Source organism: Podarcis gaigeae (assembly GCF_964106915.1).
Source record: "Podarcis gaigeae genome assembly, chromosome: 15".
Lineage (NCBI taxonomy): Eukaryota > Metazoa > Chordata > Lepidosauria > Squamata > Lacertidae > Podarcis > Podarcis gaigeae.
The window spans coordinates 11,103,885-11,130,371 of record NC_139692.1 but is presented as its reverse complement, the minus strand read 5'-3'; the positions used below and the strand labels follow the sequence as shown (position 1 = coordinate 11,130,371).

The 26,487-nt window shown below is 47.5% G+C and overlaps 2 protein-coding genes across 7 annotated transcripts in view; one reads left to right on the top strand and one right to left on the bottom strand.

Annotated features, from left to right (window-relative positions):
• The window catches only part of LOC310832085 (matrix metalloproteinase-17-like), a 34,002-nt gene extending 29,808 nt beyond the window's left edge, over positions 1-4,194 (top strand). The window contains exon 11 of one of the 2 annotated variants that reach the window (XM_083713590.1): positions 1,466-4,194. In XM_083713590.1, the coding sequence (XP_083569716.1) occupies positions 1,466-1,764 (299 nt within the window). In that variant the 3' untranslated portion in view covers positions 1,765-4,194. Of the gene's footprint in view, positions 1-626; positions 966-1,465 lie in introns of those variants that run through there. The other variant, XM_083713591.1, reaches the window with a different exon arrangement.
• A 242-nt stretch (positions 4,195-4,436) lies between these two features.
• CAPG (capping actin protein, gelsolin like) lies at positions 4,437-25,901 on the bottom strand. 5 transcript variants are annotated; one of them, XM_083713759.1, is made up of 10 exons: positions 25,610-25,901; positions 22,177-22,210; positions 20,588-20,760; positions 19,778-19,932; positions 18,157-18,324; positions 15,180-15,329; positions 14,268-14,360; positions 13,595-13,727; positions 13,214-13,302; positions 4,437-4,608 (listed from the first exon to the last, which is right to left on the bottom strand). In XM_083713759.1, exons 2-10 carry the CDS (start codon positions 22,197-22,199, stop codon positions 4,543-4,545), a joined length of 1,050 nt encoding a protein of 349 aa, XP_083569885.1. In that variant the 5' UTR covers positions 22,200-22,210; positions 25,610-25,901; the 3' UTR covers positions 4,437-4,542. The 5 variants fall into 5 exon arrangements, with proteins under 5 accessions (XP_083569885.1, XP_083569883.1, XP_083569884.1 ...); XM_083713757.1 differs by having other exon boundaries at positions 25,424-25,887; XM_083713758.1 differs by lacking the exon at positions 25,610-25,901 and adding an exon at positions 25,426-25,559 and having other exon boundaries at positions 22,177-22,215.
• Between the last annotated feature and the right edge of the window lie 586 nt (positions 25,902-26,487).

Here is a 26,487-nt window from a genome sequence, read left to right as displayed (position 1 = left end):
GGATAAAGCATCCCCTACCACTCTCTGGAAACCATTTGGATCCATTAAGTGGCGGGGGCGGACCATCCGAATTGGTCCCACCTCCCTGCAGAGGGGATGGGTCGCAGAGAAGTCCAGTTGCACCAGGAAGTGATCTGACCATGGCACTTCTTTTGTTTCACTTTTACTTAGTGTCAGATCACCAACATCCATAGAGGTAAACACCAGGTCCAAGGCATGTCCGTGGCTATGGGTTGGGCCAGACTTATTCAGGGACAGCCCCATGGAGGCCATGCTTTCCACGAAGTCCCAGTATTATTTCTTAAAAAAATTCTGTTTACAATTTAGAATACTCATTTAAACATCCTTAAAATATCAATGACTTCCCTTCTTCTCTTTCCATGGTTCATTCTGCATATCACAAATCCCTGCATATTTTACATAAACTAAACCGTTCAGTATTCCATTATGACATCCACCAAAGCTTATTTACACCGTTGAATTTATCTTAAGGCTCCCAACGTTTTCAAGTGTGCACAAATTCCTCCCATATATTTAATAAACCTTTCCCAATCTTCTCTAAACATATGTTCTTCTTGTACTCTTATTCTATATGTTAAGTCTGCAAGCTGTGCATATTCCGTCAGCTTAAGTTGCCATTCTTCTTTAGTTAGGACCTCACCTGTTTTCCATTTTGGAGCTAACAAAACACAGGCCACAGCAGTGGCATACATAAACAACCTTTTTTGACACCTGGGAATTTCAGTCTGAATTATCCCCAACAGAAAGGACTCTGGGGTTGTTGTTTTTTTGGAAAGTACTAGCTTGTACTTAATTTTTCTCCGCATTTGACTGGAGTTGCCTGCAGTCCTGTCTAGTGGCTCCCAAATGGTGGAAACACGTTCCGATAATAATGCAATAGCATTGCCAAAGCAGCGCAGAACAACTAAGGAAGTGGAATGATCAATCTGCCGCTAATGTGCTATTATCGCCTCAATGACATGTTGCAGAATAAAAGGTAAAGGTATAGGGACCCCTGACCATTAGGTCCAGTCATGGCCGACTCTGGGGTGCGGCGCTCATCTCGCTTTATTGGCCGAGGGAGCTGGCGTACAGCTTCTGGGTCATGTGGCCAGCATGACTAAGCCACTTCTGGCAAACCAGAGCAGCGCACGGAAACGCTGTTTACCTTCCTGCCTGAGCAATACCTATTTATCTACTTGCACTTTGATTTGCTTTCAAACTGCTAGGTTGGCAGGAGCAGGGACTGAGCAACGGGAGCTTACCCCGTCACCGGGATTTGAACCACCAACCTTTTGATTGGCAAGTCCTAGGCTCTGTGGTTTAACCCACAGTGCTACCCGTGTCCCTATGTTGCAGAATGCAACCCACAAAAAACAGAAACCCTGTCTGGCGGGACCCTTTGTCCTGTCCTCTTAAATATCCCACTTATTTGTTGCTGATGCCCCTTTTTGTCTTGCTGCAGGAACATTGTATGCCTTTAAGGGCAGGGAGTACTGGAAGTTTGAGCCACGCAACCTCAAGCCCCAGACTGGCTACCCTCGTTCCATAGCTAAGGACTGGCTGGATTGCACAGGAGATCTGTACCCACCCCGGAGCCTGCCTACCAGCCCTGCGTCAGGAACCGAACACCGGCCAGATTTGCGGGGCCCGCAGCTCGAGGTGGAACGATGCGTGTGCTTTTGCTCTGCCTTTCGTGCAACGTCGTGGGGCTTGCTCAGCTGCCTGCTGGTGGCTCTCCTGGCACTGCAAGGATTTGCCTAGGAAGGACACAGAACTTCACCTGGCGATCACTTTGCTCCACAAGGATCCTCGGCAGCAACCGACCCCAGTTGCCACGTTGCACGTCCGTGGGAGGGAAGGAAAATAGGAAGAAAGAGGGAAAAGGGAGAGACATCCCCAGCAAAGCATGATGCGGGGAAGCAACTTGGATGCAAGGATGAGATTGCAGTCCTTCAGTGATAGGGGCAGCGGCTCTGCCTATGGTTAAAGGAAATTCTTCAAACGGGAATCCTTGGGTGCAAATGCAACAGGAAAGGGGACACAGTGCAAAAGGTTTTTCGGGATCCGGGAGCATCCTATGTGGAATGCATGCAGTGTTGACATCTGTCTGTCTCGAGAGACAGCGGAGTGCGCTTCCAGGGTGAAGTCAAACCACTATGTTAGCAGCACTGAAGTCAGGGCACAAGTCAAGGCAGTATGTATGGAGATCCAGTGCTGTCCCAGACGAGAAGGCCCCACCCCAGCCTAGCTGATTTGGTCCAAAGGAAAGCAGAGCAATATGTTGGGCACCAGTTTGGCTGCAGGAGTTGCCGAAAGGAGGCATGCGAGATGCCATGCAGCCGTCTTTGGGACTTCACTCTGTATTTGTGTAGGGTTTACTCTTGAGCCATTTTTTTTCCTCCCAAAGATGTCCCCCAAGGCAGTGGAGATTTAGGACCAGAGTTCTCCTAGATGGGCTAGCTTCCCAGGCTGATAAGCCCCAGGTTGACCCCTATAGACTGTCAATATTTTGCTGGGGGGCAGGGATTCAAGAGCATAACTGGGAAATTTAAGTTTGCTCAATTAAACTGGATCAAACTGTTCTGTTGCCTGTCTGCAACATAACCGCTTTAAAACAACACATCAAAACAGACTTTTTGCCATTTGGAAAGCGGTTGGGAAAGCAGGGTGAAAATATGATTAATGGGAAGACTTTTAAACGCCCCGTGAGCAAAATGGGGTGAATACAGGGCGAATGCTTATTGACATATTAAAGCCCCATAAACAAATAAGAACGAATACTCAATAAAGATTGGCTATAGAAGCTTTGTGAAAGCAAACCAGGTTGTGTGGAGGAGCCCTTAGAGCTTGAAGATGACCACCCCTAGCTAGTCTTTCGTAGAATTTTTTTGTACGTCAAAAGGCAAAAAGGTGACCTCCTTCTGTGATGATGCCTTCGCCCCCAAGCGCTTCACTGTGAGCCACTGGCACCAGGGACAGAATTTGTTGTTTTGGAAAGGAAACCATGAGTCACTTTTCACTCCAAGGAGCAGCTCGTCGGCAGCCTCTTCCTGTGGTTGGGCCATTAGCGCAGCTGTGGAATGATTCAGAACCGCTTGCCGGGGCCTGCCGGGCTGACTGACAAAGCGTCATTGTAGGCTGAAAACCACAGGGACTCTGTTGAAAAGAATAGGGCTGCCTTAGGCGAGGAGGGGTGAGGGGAGTGTGTGTGCAGGATCTGCTGTTTTTGAAACAGGAATCCCAAAGGGAGGGAAGGCCGTTCAGCACCCGAGTCACCAGGGATCTTTTAAGAGCCGCTTTTAAGAGGATATAGATCTGGTGTCCAATCCCCTCCACCTGAAACACACAGAGACCTGCTCTCTGTAGATACCCCAGCTTGTCCATTGCTCACCTTTCTTGAACAGTGGTACCTCAGGTACATACACTTCAGGTTACAGACTCCGCTAACCCAGAAATAGTACCTCGGGTTAAGAACTTTGCTTCAGGATGAGAACAGAAATCGTGATCCGGCAGTGCAGTGGCAGCGGGAGGCCCCATTAGCTAAAGTGGTACCTCAGGTTAAGAACAGTTTCAGGTTAAGAACAGACCTCCGGAACTAATTAAGTTCTTAACCTGAGGTACCGCTGTACTGGATGGGCAGTAGGGGACCTAACCCAGGTTCCGCCTTGCCAGAGGCACAAAATGGCCACAAAGAGCCTTGGACACTTATCGGCAGTTATTAAAATTAATGTCAAATCATGCCATTGTGGGGTTTGTTTGGGTTTTTTTTGGTTTTTTTGGTTATTGTTCATTTCAGTTCTGGAACAATCTAAGCCTGTTTTCATGGTATTTTATGGAAAAAACATTTGACACTCCTGGAAAGCAGCAGGGGGTGGGGTGGGGGGAAACAACGTCAGGACATTAGTGTGAATTTCTGCTATTTTTGTATGCCTTTTTACCTAATATGCACAGTTTAGCAAAGCGATTTCCCCCAACGCCATTCATTTTGTATGCTGTCCACGTACACTTCCCCCGACTATATATACATTCTTGTACACATTATTTGTCTGGACAGCTGCGTTGCAAAATTCAGAGAAGGGCCACTTTTGAAGGCTTGCCATGTTTCAGTTCCTACATTGCTTCAGGAAGTCTGGGTTAGATAGGTACACCCTCAAATGCAAAGCGAAATAAAATTTTTCCCCATCCCTAGCAGAGTCAGACCATTGCCCCAATATTATTTACTCTGCCCAGCAAATGCTCTCCAGGGTCTTGGGCAAGTGGAGGTCTTTCACTTCTCCTTCAACCTGAGAGCCTTTTAAAGAAGAGATGCCAAGCACTGAACATGGGATGTTCTGCATGCAGAGCATGTGTCCGGCCACCAAGCAACAGCCCCTCCCCCTTTTCTGTGCCTGGAATGCTGTGAATGAGCAAAAACATAGCTTCAGTCCAAAGAAGAACGTTAGGCCACAGTGGCTCCGCTTTAATAAGGCATAATGGTCGATAACAGGATATGTAAGGCACATGCACCAAATATTTCCAGCTCACGATGTCGACTCGGTTTCACTTCCAGTTTACGAAAAATTGTTTGAAGAGAGGGCTTTCGCGGCCTTGGGGCAAGATTTCCACCTGGAAACAGGATAAAGGTGCGTGAGAAAAGGACACACATGGCAGGCAACCCTCTATTATGGGTCTCCCACTCCTTCATCCCTGAACACTGGCCATACTAGCTGGGGCCGATGGGAGCTGGAGTTTGAAACATCTGGAGGGTACCAAGTTGGATAAGGTAAAGGTAAAGGTACCCCTGCCCGAACGGGCCAGTCTTGCCAGACTCTGGGGTTGTGCGCCCATCTCACTCAAGAGGCCAGGGGCCAGCGCTGTCCGGAGACACTTCCGGGTCACGTGGCCAGCGTGACGAAGCTGCTCTGGCGAGCCAGAGCCGCACACGGAAACGCCGTTTACCTTCCCGCTGGTAACCGGTCCCTATTTATCTACTTGCACCCGGAGGTGCTTTCGAACTGCTAGGTTGGCAGGCGCTGGGACCGAGCAGCGGGAGCGCACCCCGCCGCAGGGATTCGAACCGCCGACCATGCGATCAGCAAGTCCTAGGCGCTGAGGCTTTAACCCACAGCGCCACCTGCGTCCCTACCAAGTTGGATAGCCCTGGTGTAATGGTACACATAGGGATGCGGGTGGCTTAAACCACAGAGCCTAGGACTTGCCGATCAGAAGGTCGGTGGTTCGAATCCCCATGACGGGGTGAGCTCCTGTTGCTCGGTCCCTGTTCCTGCCAACTAGCAGTTTGAAAGCACAAAGTGCAAGTAGATAAATAGGTACCACTCCAGTGGGAAGGTAAACGGCGTTTCCGTGCTGTAGTAATGCTCGTCCCCAACCTCTTGCCCCTCCCTTCTCCTGTCTCTGCTCTCCGGCCAGACCAGGACGCCCAGGACAGGGTTGGCGGACGAACACTACGTTTTTGCAAAACAGAACAAACAAAACCCGGTAGGGCTGCCACCACTCCCTCTTGTCCAGGGGACCCAGAATCACAACCCAGGGAGAAGGCCGTGACCCATTAGCCTGGCTGTCCCCTTCTCTACAAGCTGTATCCACAGACTTGCAGGCAGAAATTCTACGGTATAGCGTAACCAAGCGTAAGGCTAGGACTTAGCTATTCCCTTTTGGAAAGGCACACAACTAAAACAGTTTCATCTTTAAAATGTTTATTTTAAAATAACATAAGAAACATGCTAAAATAGCAGGCACATCTTTTAGAACGTTACAGGTAAGAAAACAACAAAGCTACATAGACTAACTAAGATTACATACTTACAACTCTAACACAAAGATAGGATAGTTGTTGTTCTTTAAGCCTCTGCAAGTAGAAGACGATCGAAGATCTCCATTTCAAAAGATGAATAACGGCCTATTAAGCTGGAACCATAGAGCCGGGCATCTTTGCGATTTGCAGGGCAAAGGCAGAGAGGCAGAGAGGCCAAGAGCAGAGGATTCTCTGATCTTTTATTTCCAATTCGCAACCTGCGTCGTAACTTTCAAGCCAATCATAAACTCAAATTATTTTTTGAATGCACCAATGATCGGCTTGCTAGTCTATCAATTTACCTCTTGACAGCTGGGCCAATTTGGAATTCAAACTTTTAAATCAAAGGGGTTCCTCCCTTCCGCCAGAGACACATTCCCAGGCAATTCAAGGGCAGATAACAACACTGGGAGGGGGGATGTTTACATCATTGAACTCCGGTGTTAGATCCTTCATTAATCAAGACATCCTGGGTTCTAATAAACCTTTCAGCTGAGGAGTCAGTTGTCTAGAATTTTAAAGATACACAATTCCGTTCCCAGGGTCCTTGTGGCTGATGAGACTCCCACAAGGCCTCACTCTCTTTTGCTTGGCCAAAGAATAATTTTCTAAATATTCCTACTTTACTACACCCTCCCCTCTAGAATGAAATTAAGGGTAAAGTCCCCTAATTTCATCAAAGAAAATTATTTACACACTGAGGTAGATCATCCGGTCCAGGGGGCTTTAGCAGCTTTTAAAACCATACATCACTAGCAGCACCCCCTTAATCCGATATTTACACAGTTTCATGGCACAGATTGGTACATTCTAGACAAAGTATCAGCAACAACGTTGTTCTTTCCTGCAATGTGAGGGGGTTACACAAACAGCTCTGGATCAATACCACAGGCACAGTAAAAAAGCTGTGAAATAACAAAAAACTTCCTAACCGATGTTCTGGGTAGGGTAAATGAAGATGACCCCTCAAAAATATCTTTTGGGAAGCCTAAAGATACAAAAATCCCTTGTTCTCCACCTCCCAAGGCGATTAGCAAAGCAAACTCAAGTTTCACATACAGTTTCACAGTATCAGCATGATGGTCTCTAAAAGAGTCAAGCACCTTTTGATATTTCTCCTGATAAGGCACAGGATCAAAGGCACTAGGGTCAGGCCAGTAAGCATCTAACCTCAGGGGAAGACTGGCACAAGTCGAAGTTACAGCACAGTCTCCTTTCTCCACGCTTTGAATCACTATCTCCAAACCAGAAAGACCTTTGGGTTCAACAATGAGACGGTCTTTTCCCTGGGGCAACCATTCTTTGTTCAAATACACCACGGGTTGCCAACTTCTCTCATTGTCCAAACCTTCTCTTAATCCTATTTGACTAGCGTTGGTTTGCATTTTAAAGGGACGCTGAGGGCTATGGGCTAGGTTCACCCAAAAACTTGCAAGGGCTTGTTTTAGCCATTCAAAGGTTCTCAGGCATCGATGTAAAATCCATTCCAACACACCATGGATTTCTGCCTTCCGGGATCTAATGTTTCCCAAGCCCAATCTGAATTCTAAGGGAATCACTCTTCCCTGAGCAAACTGACATTGATATACCTTACTGGTCAGGTTGGCATCTTGCAATCGCGCCAAGGCACTCTGCACATGCTTAAGCTGCTCTGGCCACGATTCAGAAAAAATCAACTCAACCCTTTCCAATCCCTCCCATTTTCCTCTGAACACTCCCAACAGATTTTGAACACAGGGATTGGGCAAAATAGAATTCCAAACAAAACCAAAACCATTTTTGCTCATACCATCATCGTACTGGTTCCTAGGACTGAAATTCTGTAAAAGACCCACCAAATTCAATTTCTTCCTAACACAAACATTTGCATCATAAAACATCTTTTGAAAAACAAAAAACACGTCGTCTGGGTCTTTAAAGTCCTTGAGCTGTGGGCAAAGAATTTCTTTGTTAAACACATCAGCGATAAACTCAGTCTCACAAGGGAGAATTTCCACAGCTTCTCGGCAACCTAGGAGAGAATGATCAAAAAACTCAAAACTTTCTATAGCGTCTTGACTTGGCTGGACAGACCCCCCTGCTTCTGCTGGCCTCTCAGCTTTTGGCTGGCCAGACAAGCTGACATAGTTCACAGTCTGTGTTGCTTGGGGGTTTTCATCAGGCTGCTGGGGAGAAACTGTATATTTCAACACACTTTTCTCCAAAGTAAAGTTCACACAACCCTGGGGTTCAGGAACTGGAACACAAAGATCCCCCCCAAAGTCCTTAGAGGTAACCAAATCAACAGTTGTAGATTGTGGAATTAAATTTCCACCACCAGGCTTACTCTTTTGGAAATTGGGCTGGTTCCACTGGGACAAAACTTTTGGTAGAGTCTCAGTAACAGAGTCTATACTTCGAAAAGAAGGCACAACAATTCGATGGATCCTGGGGATTACGTCAGACGCTGAGCAGGGCTGATTAACACAAGGAGTGGCAATGCGTATCAAGCCAACCCTCCTTCCCACCAATTTCTCAGGTGTTGCAGTTTCAGTAGCTTTGGGAGTTATAGCATCAGGCACCAAACTTCCACCTTTCCCACCCGGGACAAAGCTCTCCTCAGCCCTCAAACCTTGAGGTGTTGTTCCCCAGTCCTCCATTTCAACAGAAGCATTAAAGTTCTTACTAGAGTCCACATCCAAAACAGGTAACTCTCCCTCCCCTCCGGGTTTTCTATTCAACCCTGTCTCAGGCTCCACTGAGTTTCTCCCTGCCTGGGATGGGATGGGGGGAGTTGCTACAGTTACCGGATTCCCATTCAGCTGTTGTTGCAAATAAACTTGGAACCCAAGATCATTCCCAACCAAAACTGGGCTTTTGCAAACTTCTGGATCATGAACAATTACCAGATGGTCCCCGCTGTAACCTTTGTATTTAAGGGGGACTATTGCTGTGGGCTGCAAAATTTCTTCTACCCCATAAGGACTGATTTTTAAGGGTCTTTCCTGCATCTGACTAGGCAAAACCAAATCTTTTGAGACGCTAGTGATGTCAGACCCAGTGTCCCGGTACGAGTTCACAACAGTTTTATTGATTTCAATAGGAGCAGAAAACTCCAAGTTCGCCCAATTCACATGGGGTGATTTTCGAGTTCCCCGGGTGCAAACAGGACCCACGGTGATACTAGTTTTTTCAGGTTTGTTCCCAACAGGGGTCACCTCACCCTCCTCCTCCGGAGCCAAGCTCTCCACCGCTCCAGATTTGGCCGGCCCCTCCTCCCAATCTTCTTCCTGCTGCTGTATCATGCGAACAGCAGGCGTGGAGGTAAGGACGGTGGACTTTTTCCCAGCCAACTGGGGACATGCTGCTTTCATGTGCCCCGGTTTTTTGCAAAAGAAACACAGTCCAGAACTCGGGGGCACTTTAGCACGCTCTCCCCCAGCTGCAACAGAGTCTTTAGCAGGTGTAGACAATCCCTTGCTGGATTCTTTAATGGGGGGGGCGGTCCTCCCCGATGACGCTGTAGCTTTATACATATTACTCTGTCCTTTATTAACAAGATGGGTGCGGTTCAGCCAAAAAGATTCGGCAAGAGTAGTAGCTTCTGCTAGTGTCTTTGGTTTTTTATCAGCCACCAGGCTAACAATTTCAGGGGGCAGGGAGCGCATTAGTTGTTCAATCAGCATCAGCTGTTTGATTTCTTTCACATCCTCCACCCCTTCAGCCGCCAGCCACAGTTCGAAATTTTGGGCCATTTTTGCAGAAAAAACCGCAATGTTGTCAGTAAGCCCCCCCTTTTCCACTTTCCTGAAAGCTTTACGATAATGTTCAGGGTGCAAGCCATGCCGCTGCATGACTAGCCTCTTGAAGCTTTCATAGTCATTTATTTCTTCCAAAGGGAGATGTCCCATAAGTTCTGACAAATCACCACAAACTAGGGGCCGAAGCACAGCCATGTAAAGTTCTGGGGCTACGCCCATGTCCCGGCACGTCACCTCAAACAAATTTAGGTAACTAAGGACATCAGTGGGGGGGTGGTATTTCTGGAACACCTTCCAGTTGAGATTACTTAAAGTCAGTCCTGGAGGGGACTGTTGATTTTGATCTCCCCCCCTCCTCGGGACTAGTCCATACCTCGGCGCAGGCACAGGAGGCGGTTGCCCCTCGGCACGTAGCTGCTCCGCTGCCGTTGTTGCGTATCCACGCAGGGGTCTCTGGAAGTACTCCTCCTCCTCCTCCTCTGCCACGTACTTTCGCGCCGGCACGCGCACCTCTCGAGCCGCAACCGGCGAGTAGACTCTGCCTGGGCTGAATGCGCGCTGTCTCACCTTCCGACGGGCGTCAGGCGCAAGCTGTTCCCGACGGCAGTCTCCCACAGTCACATCCTGGGACTGCTGTGGCAATTCTTGATAGTCAGGTGCCATCCGGCTAACTCTTGGTCTCATGAAGTAGCCCATCTGGGGAAACTTCTCCCGGCAGCGGAATCCACCGTTCACCGGATCACGAACCCACTCAACATCATAACTCTGCGAGACATCCATCTCTCTGGGTTCTGCATAAACAGAATAGTTCTTCCTAGGACGGGTGGAGGCCCTCACCGCCTCCACCTCCTCACGAGGAGATAACTTTTGTTTACCGGGAGTGCCCCTCCCTCCGTCCACAATGCAGGACTCTCTCTGACCCTTCCGGATCACGCTGGCATCCACCAGTTCTTCCTCTGACCCTGTTTCCGAGTCATTTGAAAACCAGGAAGCGGATTTCACTCCAGGACTCACAGCTTTAGGGGGTTCGGTTTCCACCGGGAGAGAGCTGTCTTCTCCCTCTCCTCCCCATTGATCTAAAGTTTGCAACGATTGCTGCTGCGAAGTTGCGGAACTGTCCTCCATGCTCCTAACTATCACTATCCAAAAAAAACAAACCACCTGTAACCCACAAAAGATTCGTGCCAAGTTTAAAAAATCAAAGTGCCTTTCCACGGGAAGTCCAATCCCACCACGCTGCCACCATGTAGTAATGCTCGTCCCCAACCTCTTGCCCCTCCCTTCTCCTGTCTCTGCTCTCCGGCCAGACCAGGACGCCCAGGACAGGGTTGGCGGACGAACACTACGTTTTTGCAAAACAGAACAAACAAAACCCGGTAGGGCTGCCACCACTCCCTCTTGTCCAGGGGACCCAGAATCACAACCCAGGGAGAAGGCCGTGACCCATTAGCCTGGCTGTCCCCTTCTCTACAAGCTGTATCCACAGACTTGCAGGCAGAAATTCTACGGTATAGCGTAACCAAGCGTAAGGCTAGGACTTAGCTATTCCCTTTTGGAAAGGCACACAACTAAAACAGTTTCATCTTTAAAATGTTTATTTTAAAATAACATAAGAAACATGCTAAAATAGCAGGCACATCTTTTAGAACGTTACAGGTAAGAAAACAACAAAGCTACATAGACTAACTAAGATTACATACTTACAACTCTAACACAAAGATAGGATAGTTGTTGTTCTTTAAGCCTCTGCAAGTAGAAGACGATCGAAGATCTCCATTTCAAAAGATGAATAACGGCCTATTAAGCTGGAACCATAGAGCCGGGCATCTTTGCGATTTGCAGGGCAAAGGCAGAGAGGCAGAGAGGCCAAGAGCAGAGGATTCTCTGATCTTTTATTTCCAATTCGCAACCTGCGTCGTAACTTTCAAGCCAATCATAAACTCAAATTATTTTTTGAATGCACCAATGATCGGCTTGCTAGTCTATCAATTTACCTCTTGACAGCTGGGCCAATTTGGAATTCAAACTTTTAAATCAAAGGGGTTCCTCCCTTCCGCCAGAGACACATTCCCAGGCAATTCAAGGGCAGATAACAACACTGGGAGGGGGGATGTTTACATCATTGAACTCCGGTGTTAGATCCTTCATTAATCAAGACATCCTGGGTTCTAATAAACCTTTCAGCTGAGGAGTCAGTTGTCTAGAATTTTAAAGATACACAATTCCGTTCCCAGGGTCCTTGTGGCTGATGAGACTCCCACAAGGCCTCACTCTCTTTTGCTTGGCCAAAGAATAATTTTCTAAATATTCCTACTTTACTACACGTGCGCTGCTCTGGTTTGCCAGAAGCGGCTTAGTCATGCTGGCCACATGACCCGGAAGCTGTACGCCGGCTCCCTCGGCCAATAAAGCGAGATGAGCGCTGCAACCCCAGAGTCGGTCACGACTGGACCTAATGGTCAGGGATCCCTTTACCTTTAATGGTACACAAGCATTAGCTTTATTCCAACCTCTCCCCTTTTTTCCCCAGCAATGCCAAAGAAATGGGCCAAGCTGCTTCTAGGTTTGAGTGGCTTAGGGCAAGTTGCCCTCTGCTGGGCTCCCTCCTCTGGCCCTGGCAGTCTTACCTTGTTGCAGTGGACAGCTGCAATGCTCTAAGCAGTGCCAACTTGTGGCATCTTGCCACTATTTATATTTCCCACAATGCCTCTTCTGTAGCCTCTAATATTATGAGAAAAAACTCTTTACCCATTCTCTCTACATTACAGATGATTTTGCTCAGCCTCAGGTGGGTGCGGGCGCTGCGGTCCACCCCGGGTGTCATCCTTGAGGGTGTGTGTGACAAAATGGCACACCATGGGGGGGTGGCACTTACCATGGGGCATGGCCTGCAGTGCGCCTGAGCCACGCATCTCTCCTGGGAGTTACACAGTGGCTCAGAGCCCTGCGCTGCCTGAAACGGCAGCGTGGGGCCTGGGCAGATCACTGGGGGCCATGATGCCCCCGTGGGCAGCTCACCCACCACCACTCCAGCTGCCAGAGCAGCTGGCTATGTCCCTGTGGCTGGGCACTGTGTGAACCAGGCACCCTTGCTAGATGGGCATTTGGTCTGTTCCATCAGGGCTGCTCTTAAGTTTTTAACAGCTTCACCAGTGATCAAGCACATTGCAACATTCCCAGGTCTCATTCGGTCATCCTAAGGGCTTGAAGTGCAGCTAATTTCTTTTACCCCACTGCATTTCAAGTTGTATTTGCACACTGCTGTGCACACCAGAGGGGGGGCGAGGGGGTCTTAAGCACATTGCATATTTTGTTTCCCCACACCTGCAACCCCTCCAGCTCCTATTCACAAAGATGTCGCCTGCACATGTGCAAAAGCTGTCTCAAATGTGCACACCTCAAGCTTAACGATGGCTTTCATTTTCAAATCAGATAGAAGGTGGTTTGAGGGAAAATGCATCCAGCAGCAGCAGCATTCCTCAATAAACTACAGGATAGATGTGGGTTGTGGCTAACAAAAGTGTGCATGGCCTCAAATGCCCGTGGTGGGAGCGCACTGGGATCAGTGTAAATGGCAATGAAATTGCCATTCATTGCCCAAGTTTGGGGATATTTCCTTCATTTAGTAGAGCCTTCTGGAAACTTTGATAAGGCCGCACAGCCTCTGCTTGCTTACCTGTGTGTTCAGGGGATACTTCATCTGAGTGATGAAGTCCTCAGCTACCTTCAGGGCTGCCTGTTGTTCCTGCTCATTTGCTCGGAGGCCTTTTCGAGGAAAGATGGAAAAGGACAGGTCAGAAGAGCTGAGAGAGAGCAAGCAGAGAAGAGCTGGTGTTTACTGGGAAGGACGGGGGGGGACTAATATTCTTAGGAAGAAAGAAAACCTTCTCCTAAATCTGAACCATCTGTCATTAAACCATCATGGCTTTCTCCAAAGACTTCTAGGAACTGTGGTTTGTTAAGGGTGTTGAGAATTGTTAGGAGACCCCTTTCCGACTCACAGAGTCCCAACACCAAGTGTTGGGCTGTTCTCATAGCAATGCATTGCGTGTCTCACCTTTCCAAACGTAGATTTTCCCACATAGCCCGTTGTCCAGGATGAAACAATCATCTGTGATGAGCTGGTCCTGATGGAATGGACTGGACTCCGAGACCTTGGTCAGGCTCATTTTCCCCGTCATGTCGGATACCTGGGAGACGAGAAGAAAAGAGGAGCAAATGCCTTCGTTGACATGATACCATTCATGTGTGGCAGGACTTCAAGATGGTTGGACCTACTTTGTTTATTACTGGAACCCTAGGATCCACCAAACAGAGCCAAGTGCCCAATGGCAGCTGGAATGGTGGTGGAGCTAGATACAAAATGGCAACTGGGAAGTAATGGGATAGCCAGAGCAACAGCGGACTGACACGTTGTCATTAGAAAGCATCCCAGACCCTCCATCTCCCAGAACCCAGCAAGCCTTAAAAGTAGGAGAGCCAAGAGCTCAAAGACAGAGGGCACATAGTAGCACCCGTAGAGGAGATAACGAGAATGACGAATGAGGAAGTGGGAGAGACGGGGGGGGTGGAGATTCACTTGGGACAACACCATTATCCAAGATGCTGGGTTCTATAGCCTCTCTCTGTAAAGTTTGAAATAAAAAAGGACAGTAAGAAACTTTCCCTTGTCTTTATACTTTCCTGGGCAACTATCCAGGATTGCTAACAGCAGCCTGACAGGTTGTTACCTTATAAAGTACAGCGGCAATTGCATTTTTCCGATCAGCCATGACATCTTCCTCTGGACTGCCCTCTTTCAGAGCTGGTTTAGGACCCAGGACCTAGAAAAAGACAGCGGCAGGTAATACTGATACCCAGCTTCCAGACGTTTCATTTCTGGGCTCAGAACCCCACCTCTGTGCCTTGCTTGACAATTACGAAAGGATGAGTCGCAGTGGCAGAGAGGTGGTCTTCTCTTCAATCCCTAGCAGGAGAGAAGGAGGGGTGGGATCCTGGAGACAGTGCTAAACTAGATGGACCAATGGGCTGATCTAACATAAGGCAACTTCCTAAAATTGGGGAGAACATTGTTTGCACACAGAAGGTTCGGGTCCAATCCAGTGCATCTCTAGTGTTGTTGTTTTTAAAGGATCCAACTCCCACCAGCCCCAACAAAGCATTGCCAATGAGTAGGAATGATGAGAGTTGTAAACCAAACATATCTGGAGGGCCAACAGCTCCCCACCCCTGAAATGGCAAATCATAAAAAAGGCCCTGCTCTGCTTCAGATGTTGGAAAGATGCTACCAGCCAGAGTAGACAATATTGAGCTGGGTGGACAGACAAAGCAGCTTCTTATCTCCTATGTCCACACATTGCCAGATGTTGCAGTAATGAGGTGTTCAATAGACTCTTAGGGTACCTCAATACCTGTTTGGTGTGCCCTGTTGGGAGACCACTTCCTTGATCCTTTCAACATGATCCTTTCAATTAAGAAGCCAAAACACGACCCATATCTCAGACCCTCCTCTGGCAGGGGTTTTATATCCCACCAAACCAAGACAGGTCCCAGCTCCAGCTTGTTGCCAAGAACTTAGTCAATGCCCATCTGCTTCCTAGACAGCTTCCCCAAAACGTTTTCCTCTCTTGCAAGGAACTTACCGCTATCATCTCAGCCGGTTCTTCGCCATCTGCAATTATCTCCACTTTGGCCTTCCCCTTCCTCTCGCTATCCCGAATTGCCGTTGCTAAATCCCGGGCTTTGTTGCGCTCTAGGATGTTGGATTTGCTGCCACACCAAGTGAAGATGTTCTGAAAGGAGAGGCCAAGAGGAGAAACTTTCTCATTCCATTTGCGGCCAGAACACCTTGCCCCACGTCCACCCCAAATAAATAAATAAATAAATAAATAAATAAATTTTTATTTATATCCTGCCCTCCCCAGCTGAAGCCGGGCTCAGAGCGGCTAACAACAGTAAAATAATACAGCACTCTAAAATCAATTCATTATAAAATCAGTTCAAATCAAATTGATAGCAACTATTGGGCTAGAGTTCTGTGAAGAATTACCAAAGGAGGGGGTCAGGCTGTGCCCTGGCCAAAGGCCTGGTGGAACAGCTCTGTCTTGCAGGCCCTGCAGAAAGATGTCAAGTCCCGCAGGGCCCTAGTCTCTTGTGACAGAGCGTTCCACCAGATCGGGGCCACAGCCGAAAAAGCCCTGGCTCTGGTTGAGGCCAGCCTAACCTCTCTGTGGCCCGGGACCTCCAAGATGTTTTTGTTTGAAGACCATAAGGTCCTCCGTGCGACATACCAGGAGAGGTGGTCCCGTAGGTACGAGGGTCCTAGGCTTAAAACCAGCACCTTAAACCTGATCCTGTACTCCACCAGGAGCCAGTGCAGCTGGTATAGCACAGGGTGAATGTGATCCTGCAACGAGGATCCCGTAAGGAGTCTCGTCGCTGCATTCTGCACCTGCTGGAGTTTCTGGGTCAGTCTCAAGGGCAGCCCCACATAGAGCGAGTTACAATAATCCAGTCTGGAGGTGACCGTTGCATGGATCACAGTGGCTAGGTCAGGGTGAGAGAGGTAAGGAGCCAACTGCTTAGCTTGGCGGAGGTGAAAAAAATGCCGCCTTTGTTATAGCTGCAATCTGCGCCTCCATGGAAAGGGAGGTGTCGAAGATTACATCCAGACTCTTAATGGTCATCCAAAACACCCACTCTGATCCTACACAAAGGAGCACATTTCTTTCTGCCCAATGAACGTAGTTGTGCACTCTCCTAACTAGGGATGTTTGAGAATTCTGTCGGAAATGGAAAGAGGAGCGAGACTTGCTGCAATTCTCATTTTTGTCAGGGGTCAGTAATGAAAATGACCCAAGCGAGTAGGAGCATATGCTGTTCTTTTCTTAGTTTGTAAACATCATATAAATAAATACATTGTTTTCTGCATCGTCTTTGATGCTTCGATTCTACTCAAATTGATTATGAAATTAATTGCATCAGTTTCAGATACAGTGATACCTCGGGTTAACAACTTAATTCGTTCCGGAGGTCCGTTCTTAACCTGAAACTGTTCTTAACCTGAGGTGCCACTTTAGCTAATGGGACCTCCTGCCATCGCCGTGCGATTAATGTTCTCATTCTGAAGCAAAGTTCTTAACCCGGGGTACTATTTCTGGGTTAGCGGAGTCTGTAACCCGAAGCGTCTGTAACCTGAAGTGTCTGTAACCCGAGGTACCACTGAATAGCAAATAGCAAGACAGACTATACAGGAATTAAAGGTAAAGGTAAAGGTAGCCCTGCCCGTACGGGCCAGTCGTGTCCGACTCTAGAGTTGTGCGCCCATCTCACTTAAGAGGCCGGGGGCCAGCGCTGTCCGGAGACACTTCCGGGTCACGTGGCCAGCGTGACGAAGCTGCTCTGGCGAGCCAGCACCAGCGCAACACATGGAAACGCCGTTTACCTTCCCACTATAAAGCGGTACCTATTTATCTACTTGCACTTAGGGGTGCTTTCGAACTGCTAGGTGGGCAGGAGCTGGGACCGAAAGACGGGAGCTCACCCCGCCGTGGGGATTCGAACCGCCGACCATGCGATCGGCAAGCCCTAGGCACCGAGGTTTTACCCACAGCACCACCCGCGTCCCATGCAGGAATTAGGGGAAGCTGAATTGCAGTGGAAAGAGGGCTGACGTTGATGAACACAGAACTGGGATGCAAAGAGCTGCCTCCTTCCATCCCTATTCACAGGGCATTAGCAGAACATGCTAGCCCATATTCCAAACTTGTATGTTCCCCCTCTCTTCCCCACAGCACCATCAACATTGTCCATGATGGAGGCAATCATGTTTCTGATAACCAGTTGCTGGAAACTGCAGGAGGAGAGATTGTCCTTACATTCTGGTCCATCTTGTGGGTTTGCCAAGGGCATCTCAGTGGCCACTGAGAGAAGAGGATGCTGGACTAAATGGGCCCTTGGCCTGATCCAGCAGGCTCCTCTTATGCTCTTAACATTATTTATGTGCCACCGAAATGCCAAAATAGCGGTTTATGTGCCAAAAGCAAATGGAGCAAACATTAAAAGATAAGCAACCATATTTAACACCCACCCACACATTCACACCCCATAAAAATGTTAAAACATAAATGTTTGTAATTAAAATACAGTGGTACCTCGGGTTATGAACTGTCCTACTTACGAATGCTTCGATTACGAACTGGGCAAGTAATAACAATAATAACATTTTATTTATATCCCGCCCTCCCCAGCCGAAGCCAGGCTCAGAGTGGCTAACAACAATAAAAGTAACACAATTTACATAAAATCATAATCAATTAATTGAAATGCATTCTAAAATCAACTCATTCTAAAATCAATTTATAGTAGGTGTTCAGGGTTGCGAACTTTGCCCCAGGATACGAACGTAATCTGCTTCCGGGGCCGCGGGAGGCCTATGTAGGGAATGCGTGTTGCGGGTTAAGAACCCTTCAGGTTAAGAACGACTTCTGGAACGAATTAACCCGAGGTACCACTGCATGCAAAAAAACCCCCACCAAAACCACACATTAAAAACAACACAGCAATTATAAATAGAAGACACAGGTCGAGAGAGGCTTCCCCTCCTCTTTTCAGGCTCACCTCTCCTAGATCCAGGATGAAGCAGTCGCCGGTGTTAAAACTAGCCCAGCTCAGTTCTTTTTCAGTGGCCCGGATATTCTTTTTCCCCTTCACCTGATAGAGTTTGCGAATAGGACTGGGTTGCTGGCTGGCTTGGGTTCTGTTAAAGGCAGATTCCACACCTCCTTCCTGTGGAGCACAGACAAAAGAGGTTGAGGTCTGCAAGGAAGCAGGAGGATGCTGGAGTTTGGGGTGGTGAAGGGGATAGGCTCCTTGAGATAAGCTGTTTATTTGTTTATCATGAGAGGCAGTGACTGGTCCGAAGTCACCCAGGGAGCAAGCAGGGATCCAAAGCCTGGTCTAAAAGGTCCAGTACTCTAACCACTACACCACGCTATTTTATATCTTTTAAATTCCAAATTATCTAACGCCACATTCTAGCCTTTTTAAAGAGGCAATTTCTGAGTTGTTTACAGGTGGCACTGCTGTTACACTATTCCAGCCGCCCTGAATTTGGCAGATTTGGCTAGAATAAGGGTACTGCTTTCCATAGTTTTATACGCTGTGGTTTTTGTGATATTACTAGACCACAGAAGAAGACCAGCTCCTGGTCAAAATGCATCGGTTGTTTGTCATATCTTCTAGATAAGTGTTTCCCAATGTTGGGTCTTCAGCTGTTTTTGGACTACAATTCCCATCATCCCTAGCTAGCAAGACCGGTAGTCAGGGACGATGGGAATTGTAGTCTGAAAACAGCTGGAGACCCAAGGTTGGGAAACACTGCTCTGGAGCAACCTTTGCCCCCCTGGACCCATCCAGGTGTTTGGACTACAATTCCCATCAGCCCCAGCCAGTGTAGGGAGTTGTAGCCCGAAACATCTGGATTGGGTGGCAAAAGCCTGCTGTACAAGAAGCAGCTTACTTTTAAGGTTTGCAATTGTAAGCTTTGTCATATGAATTTGTGTGGTGTTTGTGAAATTTGTTATTTGCTTATTTTGGTTTCGCACACCCAGTGCTCCCCCCCCCCCCGGGGGCACTCAAGGCTACTAGCACATTTTTTCCCCTAGAAGAAAAGCACTGTGCACACCCCAACTTTTCTGTTTCTCTTGAGCAGGGGTCAGCAATCTTTTTCAGCCGTGGGTCGGTCCACCATCCCTCAGACCATGTGGTGGGCCGGACTATATTTGGAAAATATATATGAACAAATTCCTATGCCCCACAAATAACCCAGAGATGCATTTTAAATAAAAGGAAACATTCTACTCCTGTAAAAACAAGCTGATTCCTGGACTGTCTGCAGGCCAGACTGAGAAGGCAACTGGGCCGGATCTGGCCCCTGGGCCTTAGGTTGCCTACCCCTGCTCTTGAGAATCTTTATGGCCTGCCTGCCCTCCAAAGATGTCAAGGTGGCAGATGTGGGTTTCTTGCCCTCCTCATTCCATCCTCACAACATCCCTAGGAGGTAGGTTAGACTGAATTACTGCTTCTCATATGCATATTTATCCAGCCTGGGCAGATAAATGTGGAACGAATGAGCATGTGATTTGTTGCCTAAGCTTTCTTTCATAAGGGGACTGTGCTCATGATTGGCAGGTGATCGAAGCAGCAACCTGAAAAACTGGTTAGGTCAGGCCTGTCTTACCTGGTATTTGATGCCGTGGGGGAAGTACTCCATGAAAATGTCGGACTCATTGCCCTGCACCTCCCGGTACTGGATAGGTTTTTCTTTCAGGAAGAAGTTGAGGTTGGTGGAGAGCAGAGCGCAGGCTCCCTGCTCATCTCGGGAGGAGTTCTGGCCTGGGTGACAGGGAGAGAGCAGTTATTTGATAGGAATCGTTCCAGCTCCACTTCTGATGGATATTCCCAGGATAATTCTCGTGTATACCACTCCCTCAAATAGCAAACTTGGGTGTTGAGCGCTGACAGAAATGAGACCAAAATAGGGCGACTGGAAAACAAGAGCGTAGCATGAGCATGCTCAGATAAACCTTCAGGACTGCAGAAGTTCAAAGGGAGAGTGTGAAAAACCCCAGGGGGGAGGCAACAGCTCATTGAGAACTAAGAAGGAGTAGGAGGAAAAAGTCCTGTTACACAAGCATAAATCCTTGTGCCGAGAGAACATGTTGGTTGGACACTGCCCAATAATAATAATAATAACATGGGAGAGAGGTCTCCCTAAACTCCAATAGGTACAACCTGTGTCACACATGTCATCGTGTCTTAAGATCTAGTGTTGCCAAAAAAAAAGCATGGCAACTTTTGGGGCGATCTTGAAATATGGCAACCCTATAAGCTCACTTTTTTTCATACCCTGATGTGTGTCACTTCCTCATGTTTTAATATTTGGCTCAAGAGAAAGTGCGGATGGAGGCTGCTTTCCTACTGAATCAGCCCACAGATGGGTTCTGCATATGGATAATTCGTCTCATCTCTGCCAAGCCTTGCTGCTTACCAATCCAGATGTGCACACTGGACTGCTCATCAGGTCCATTGTGAAGAACCAGGTAAGAATCCCCAGAATAGAAGATGCCTTTCATCTCTTCTGGTACCGACACAGGCTTCATCTTCTCCACTCGCCAGATGTGGAGGCCCGGCTCTTTTACCGAAGCATCGAAGGGTGAGCCGCTGCCATGCAAAAAAGGAAGAAAGCAATGGATTGCAAGACAGAAGGGCCAGGATAGGATGAGACCAAAGGAACAGGAGAATAAGATGCAAGTAGAGAAGGAGACGCGAAAAGGAAGAGAGACTTCAAAGAGGACAAGATGAAAAGTGATGGATCAGCTTTGGGGAACCTGTGCTCCTCCAAATGTTGTTGGACTACAACTACCCATCATTCTTAATCATTGACCATGATAGCTGGGACAGATGATGTTGGAAGTACAACAGCAAGGATTGTTCAGTTTGTCGCTTAAGGGTTAATTCTGTTGACAGTCAGCTGACCAGGGGGTGGTGGAGGAAATGTTGCCTTGCAATCAGTCAGAAAGGCATGATCTTTGCTGAGGTCATTTGTGCTCTGCCTGTGTAGTTCTGAGGGAGTATGCCCTACTCTGAACAAGGCCTGTAAATAAGGCAAGAAATCTCTGTTTATTTCTTCCCATCTTATTAACTGCTTTTTTGTTGTTTACCCAATAAAGTATTATCAGTTTCTTTTCTCTCTGGACTCCGTCTGCATTATTCAAGTAACTCTGATACCAGATGAGAGCTGGAGTCAAACCATGGCTGGATCAAGACACATAAAAAACCCAAAAAAACATTTCAGGAAAACCTCCTAATGGGAAATCATGTTGGAGAAAGACAGACCTCCACATCAGGTATCACAGTGTTAGAAAGCATTTAAAACACTTTTTCTTTACTGAATCACAGGTCTTGAGAAGCACCATTTCTCTGTCCTTGAGATACAAGGTGAATCCAGGTGAGGAGAGAGGATGAGGGAGGAAAGAGGGAAACCAGACTGTTTACACGATGCATGTTGGGATCCACTTTGTTTTATGCTTAATTAGCACCTCAAGGTCCATGAGCTGGAGTCAGATGCAAAATGGTAGCACAGTGGTAGAGCCAATTACCTTCTGAACCTCAAACTGGGGAACCTTCCACTGAGGAACAAACTATGGGTGCTTCCTGATGACCTGTTTATTGAACATTCATCCCAATTTGTCTACAAGGAGATTTGATTAGTATTTCTTCTGATTTGTTTGCAGGGAGGTTAGATGACATTGTGTCAAACATTCCACACTTTCCAGGGCATTTCCACATCCTTTTCCTTATTGCAAAAAGTCCAGTATTTCGGAGGAGTGGGTTTGTTGCGAAAGACCTCCCAACCAATTATAATTGTGTGACTTAAATTTACCCGGTTTGTGATTCCATCCCACCCGAAAACAGCAACAATCTGGGAGTGCCCTACATAGTAAACAAGCTTTTTAATATTATTATTATTATTTTAAAAAGGTGTTTAAACTAGCCGATTTTACATTACATAAAACACAGTTCCAGGGAGCCTGTCTGGAACATGCTGTTTGATGGGCAGTGAAAAAAGTTCATTACCTTTTGGGGATTGCTGTGTACATGGTTCCGGGATCTGCAGAGAAAGAAACATTTCAGGGTTATCACGCTTGGAACAGAGTAGTCTACCCACAGATTGCTATCACCCTGAATGAGACAGAGGGGACATAGCTCAGTGAGAAGTGCAAGTAGAATATCGAAGGTTGACTGTTGAATCAGTGGTGCGGTTAAACTATTTTTGATTTTGGACCACATGTCTTTTTGGGTGCACTTGAGATGACAATGTGTATCAAATATTTTTTTTGGGGGGGAGAACCCCACATCCTTCCCTACATTCCCTCTTGCATGTTAAGATCAGCAGGGGGTACCTTCTCATAGTTCATTTGCCCTAAGCTCAGGGATGGCCGACCTGGGACAGGGCCTTCCTTGTGGCAGCCCCTTAGCTGTGGAATTCCCTACCTACAGAGTTGTGTCTGGTACCTTCACTATACAGCCTTTCTCAATTTCTGGAGATACAGCTCTCTTACTGGCCTTTGACACCTAACAGATACAGTATGTGTGAGTGTAAACTGGTTGCAAATTGTTTCAACTGATATTATAGGTAAAGGTAAAGGGACCCCTGACCATTAGGTCCAGTCTTGGACGACTCTGGGGTTGCTGCACTCATCTCGTTTTATTGGCCGAGGGAGATGGCGTACAGCTTCCAGGTCACGTGGCCAGCATGACTAAACCGCTTCTGGCGAACCAGAGCAGCACACGGAAATGCCGTTTACCTTCCCACCAGAGTGGTACCTATTTATCTACTTGCACTTTGACATGCTTTTGAACTGCTAGGTTGGCAGGAGCAGGGACCAAGCAACAGGAGCTCACCCCATCATGGGGATGATTCGAACCGTCGGTGAGCCCTAGGCTCTGTGGTTTAGACCACAGCGCCACCCACATCCCTGACTGATTATATATATATATATATATATATATATATATATATATATTCTGTTTATTACAATATTGTAGCTTTATATTATTGTAATTGGGACCTAATAGTGAAGACCTGGTAATAAATCCAATTGATGCTGATGATACAACTGGAACATCCCGGGTTCCCCATCCTTGGTTGAGTCTCTTTCTTGATCTTTCTTTCTTCCTCCATTATGTAAATATTCTGTGCAGCATGGAATACCTGGCCACATTGCTGGCAAATAAACTTATGGAAAGTAGTGAGGGCCACTGGCTCAAAGGGCTTTCCGATGGGGATTTGACAAGTTCCCGGAGTATTGGTTTACTTCAATTAATTAATTCATCATTCATTCATGAATTGCTTCCCATGAAACATCCCAAAGCGATTCAACAATAAAAAAAAACCCCATCCACAATAAAAACATATATAGAAATACAGTTCCTAGCCCGATGAAGAAAAAAGCTGGGATAATAAATCTCCACTGGTTGGAAAAGGTAGGTCCAAAAGGCACCCAAAAGACAAATATGGCCCTGTCTGAGATATAATGAGAGGGAGTTCTGAAGGGTGGGTTTCACCACACTAAAAGGTCCCATAACTATATCATACAGAACAGGCTTCCTGATATGATGGTATCTGAGGTGGCCTTCTCTCCTGCAGAGTGCAGTGATCAGTTGGGTACACAGGGGATGGCATTTTAGGAATCCTGCTTCTGAGCTGTATGAGGCTTTGGGTACCAGCGTTAGCATCTTGAACTTAGCCCAGCAAGAAATTGGCCGCCAGCGTGCTTTTAGCAGTGCTGCAATATTCTGCCGCAATAAGCAGTCAGAACACGCAATTTTGCACTAGGTGCAGCTTCTGGGTCAACCTAAGGGGCAGCCCCACAGAGGGTGCACTGCAGTAGTCTAGCCTAGAGGTGGATGACAGTGGCCAGGTTTGTTTGTGATCACTGGCTACAATGGCTAAATGTCAACGTCAAGGGGAGCATTTTTGCACACCATGGGGGCGGAGCATGGAGATGATTATCTTCATGCTACCCTTAGAATTTCCTTGAAGCATTTGACTGGTTGCCGTGGGAGGCAAGACTCTGGGCCAAAAAGACCTTGATCTAATTCAGCAGGGCTCATCTTCCTAAGTCCTCCTTTAAGTACTGGCTTTCAGCCTGCTGAAGCAATTTATTTGCAAAGTTAGCAGCCAGCTGTGGCTGATCATGTCCCAGGGCATGGAAATGACTCAAGCAGCCAGCCTTGGGTTTTGTAATGCGCTTTAAGCTCGGAAAAGTATGCTTAAGTCACATGCCACCCATTGCCACATTGATAGCTTCTGATGGGGGGTGCCAATCTGTTGCAATGGGGAAGGGCAGTTGGGCCAGTTGAGGCTAACTTCCCCATTTTAAAGCAAGCAAGCTCTCAGCTGGAACAGACACCTAGATCAGGGGCAGATCTCATGCTCTGTGCATTGTATTCAAGGCAAAGATCGTCTTTGCACTTAATAGGGGGAGGGTCTCTGGAGGCTGACACATTAGGGCAAAACTCTTTCTCTTCATCTCCTACCTGATCCTTTTAATGCAGCCGGGAAAGGCCTCAAGGAATAGGAACGAAGAAAACTGGTGCCACTTGATCCCATCTGCAATGGGCTAAGAGGCTCCTCTTGCTCCAAGCTACTGCTTGGAACTGGGGATATACTGCAAATTGTTGCAGGTCCCCACTTGTTTCGGTCTTATCTGAAAACGGGGAAGCTGTGATGAATCAGCCAGCCACAAAAATGGAAATACAGATGGAGGTTATGCTAGTACTTGAATTACCAGAGGCAGAGAAACGGCAGGGGTGGGCAGCCCCCTTTTTTGTGATGGTCCCATTAGCTACTGTTTTTAGAAAGCTTAAAGGAGGGAGGAATGATTGACTACAACTGGAAGGAGATGCAGGGTGGATTGCGAATTCAATTGCCCCACCCTAGACACACACACACCTTTGCCCTCAGAATATTGACTGGGGGTTTGCTGAAGGAGGGAGGCGTTGCACGCACCAAACATTTAAAGTGCACCCCCTGCAATGAATCCTGGGAACTGTAGTTCACTCCCCCCCAGAGGTACAATTCCAAGAATGCTTGACAAGCTACTGTTCCCAGGACTCTTGCGGAGGGATGTGCGAGGTGTTGAGAGACAGAACAAAGCGGCCAGGAACTGCTTGTGCAAATTCAGCCGGGCTGTTTGCAAATATCTTTGCCTGCAAGCCTAATCTTTTCCACAGCCACCCCGGCACAAGCAACCTTCCAGCCCTAGCTTAAGTTTTAAACATCTGCACGGCACAGGGGAAGAGGTTTGCATCCACTCACCAAGACGGGTCCACTCCCCAGCAGCCTCTGCTAAAGCAAAACTTTTCAGAAGAGGGGATGTAATATTAGATTTCCTGGGCGGGGACTTGCCTGTCTATTGAAGCTTTTCATTGCCTCACTTCTTTCGTGGCTGCAGGGGAAAGGGGAAAAAATGCGGTCGAGGAGATGAGTGAGTGAGTGACTCACTTCACTTCTGTTCTGCCATCATTCTGCTCCTCCTGTCCTGCGTCCTTGGGCTTCGCTTGCTTTGCTGATGCCCTTTGACCCTGCCAGCATCACTTTGCCATAGGGCAGCCGCGGACAGTGGTCAAGGGCACCTTGAATGAAGTCCAGCCGCAAAGCCTTGTCGTTTGCTCGAGCACAGACTGGGGCTCGCCTCTTTATGCAGGCCACCAAAGTGGAACAGTTACAAACATCCTGCAATTTTTATGCCAGGAAACGAGACACTTCTCCCTCGCAAAGCCAAGAGCGGAAACCCAATCGGCTCGCGTTTCAGGTCTCCTCTTTAAGCGTCATCACATTCCAGGGTTGTTGGTTTTTGGCACACCTATATTCCGAGCTGAGCCCCACCGTAGATAACATGAAAATATTTACAGAGAGCCCGTGGGCATAGCCAAGGGGGGGCATATTTTATTGAAAATATTATTGAAAAAAATGAAAGTACTCAATAATCTGAGGTTCTGTGCCCCCCCCCAGCAGAAACCTGCTCCCCACAATGTCCTATTTATTTTTACCTGTGATTTCCCAGGAAAAACTCAACAACTTAGGCTGCCCCCCCCAATCCCATTTATGTCCATGAGAGAGCCTAGCCAAAGACAGCACCAGGACTCATTCATCACCTCAGGAAAGTTGACTTATGTTTCAGTAGTTCCTGCTCACACAATAAACTAGAGGTCCAGTAACAAGAACTGAGCCCACAAAGGGTATTGACTTACGTGTTTTGTTGTGTCTCTTATTTTCTGGGCTCAACACCACATCAGCATTTGTTGTCCAGGGCTGGTTCAAACTATTTTGCTGCCCGAAGCTAAAATAATGGGTAGTATCCAACCCATTTCATACTCTGG

Coding starts and splice junctions, on each gene's coding strand:
- CAPG (XM_083713756.1), bottom strand. CDS start 24,715: ATGGGATCAAGTGGCACCAGTTTTCTTCGTTCCTATTCCTTGAGGCCT. Junction 22,211..24,642: donor GGCTGCATTAAAAGGATCAG/GTAGGAGATGAA, acceptor CTTTCTCTGCAG/ATCCCGGAACCATGTACACA. Junction 13,728..14,267: donor TTGCCGCTGTACTTTATAAG/GTAACAACCTGT, acceptor CTCGTCTCCCAG/GTATCCGACATGACGGGGAA.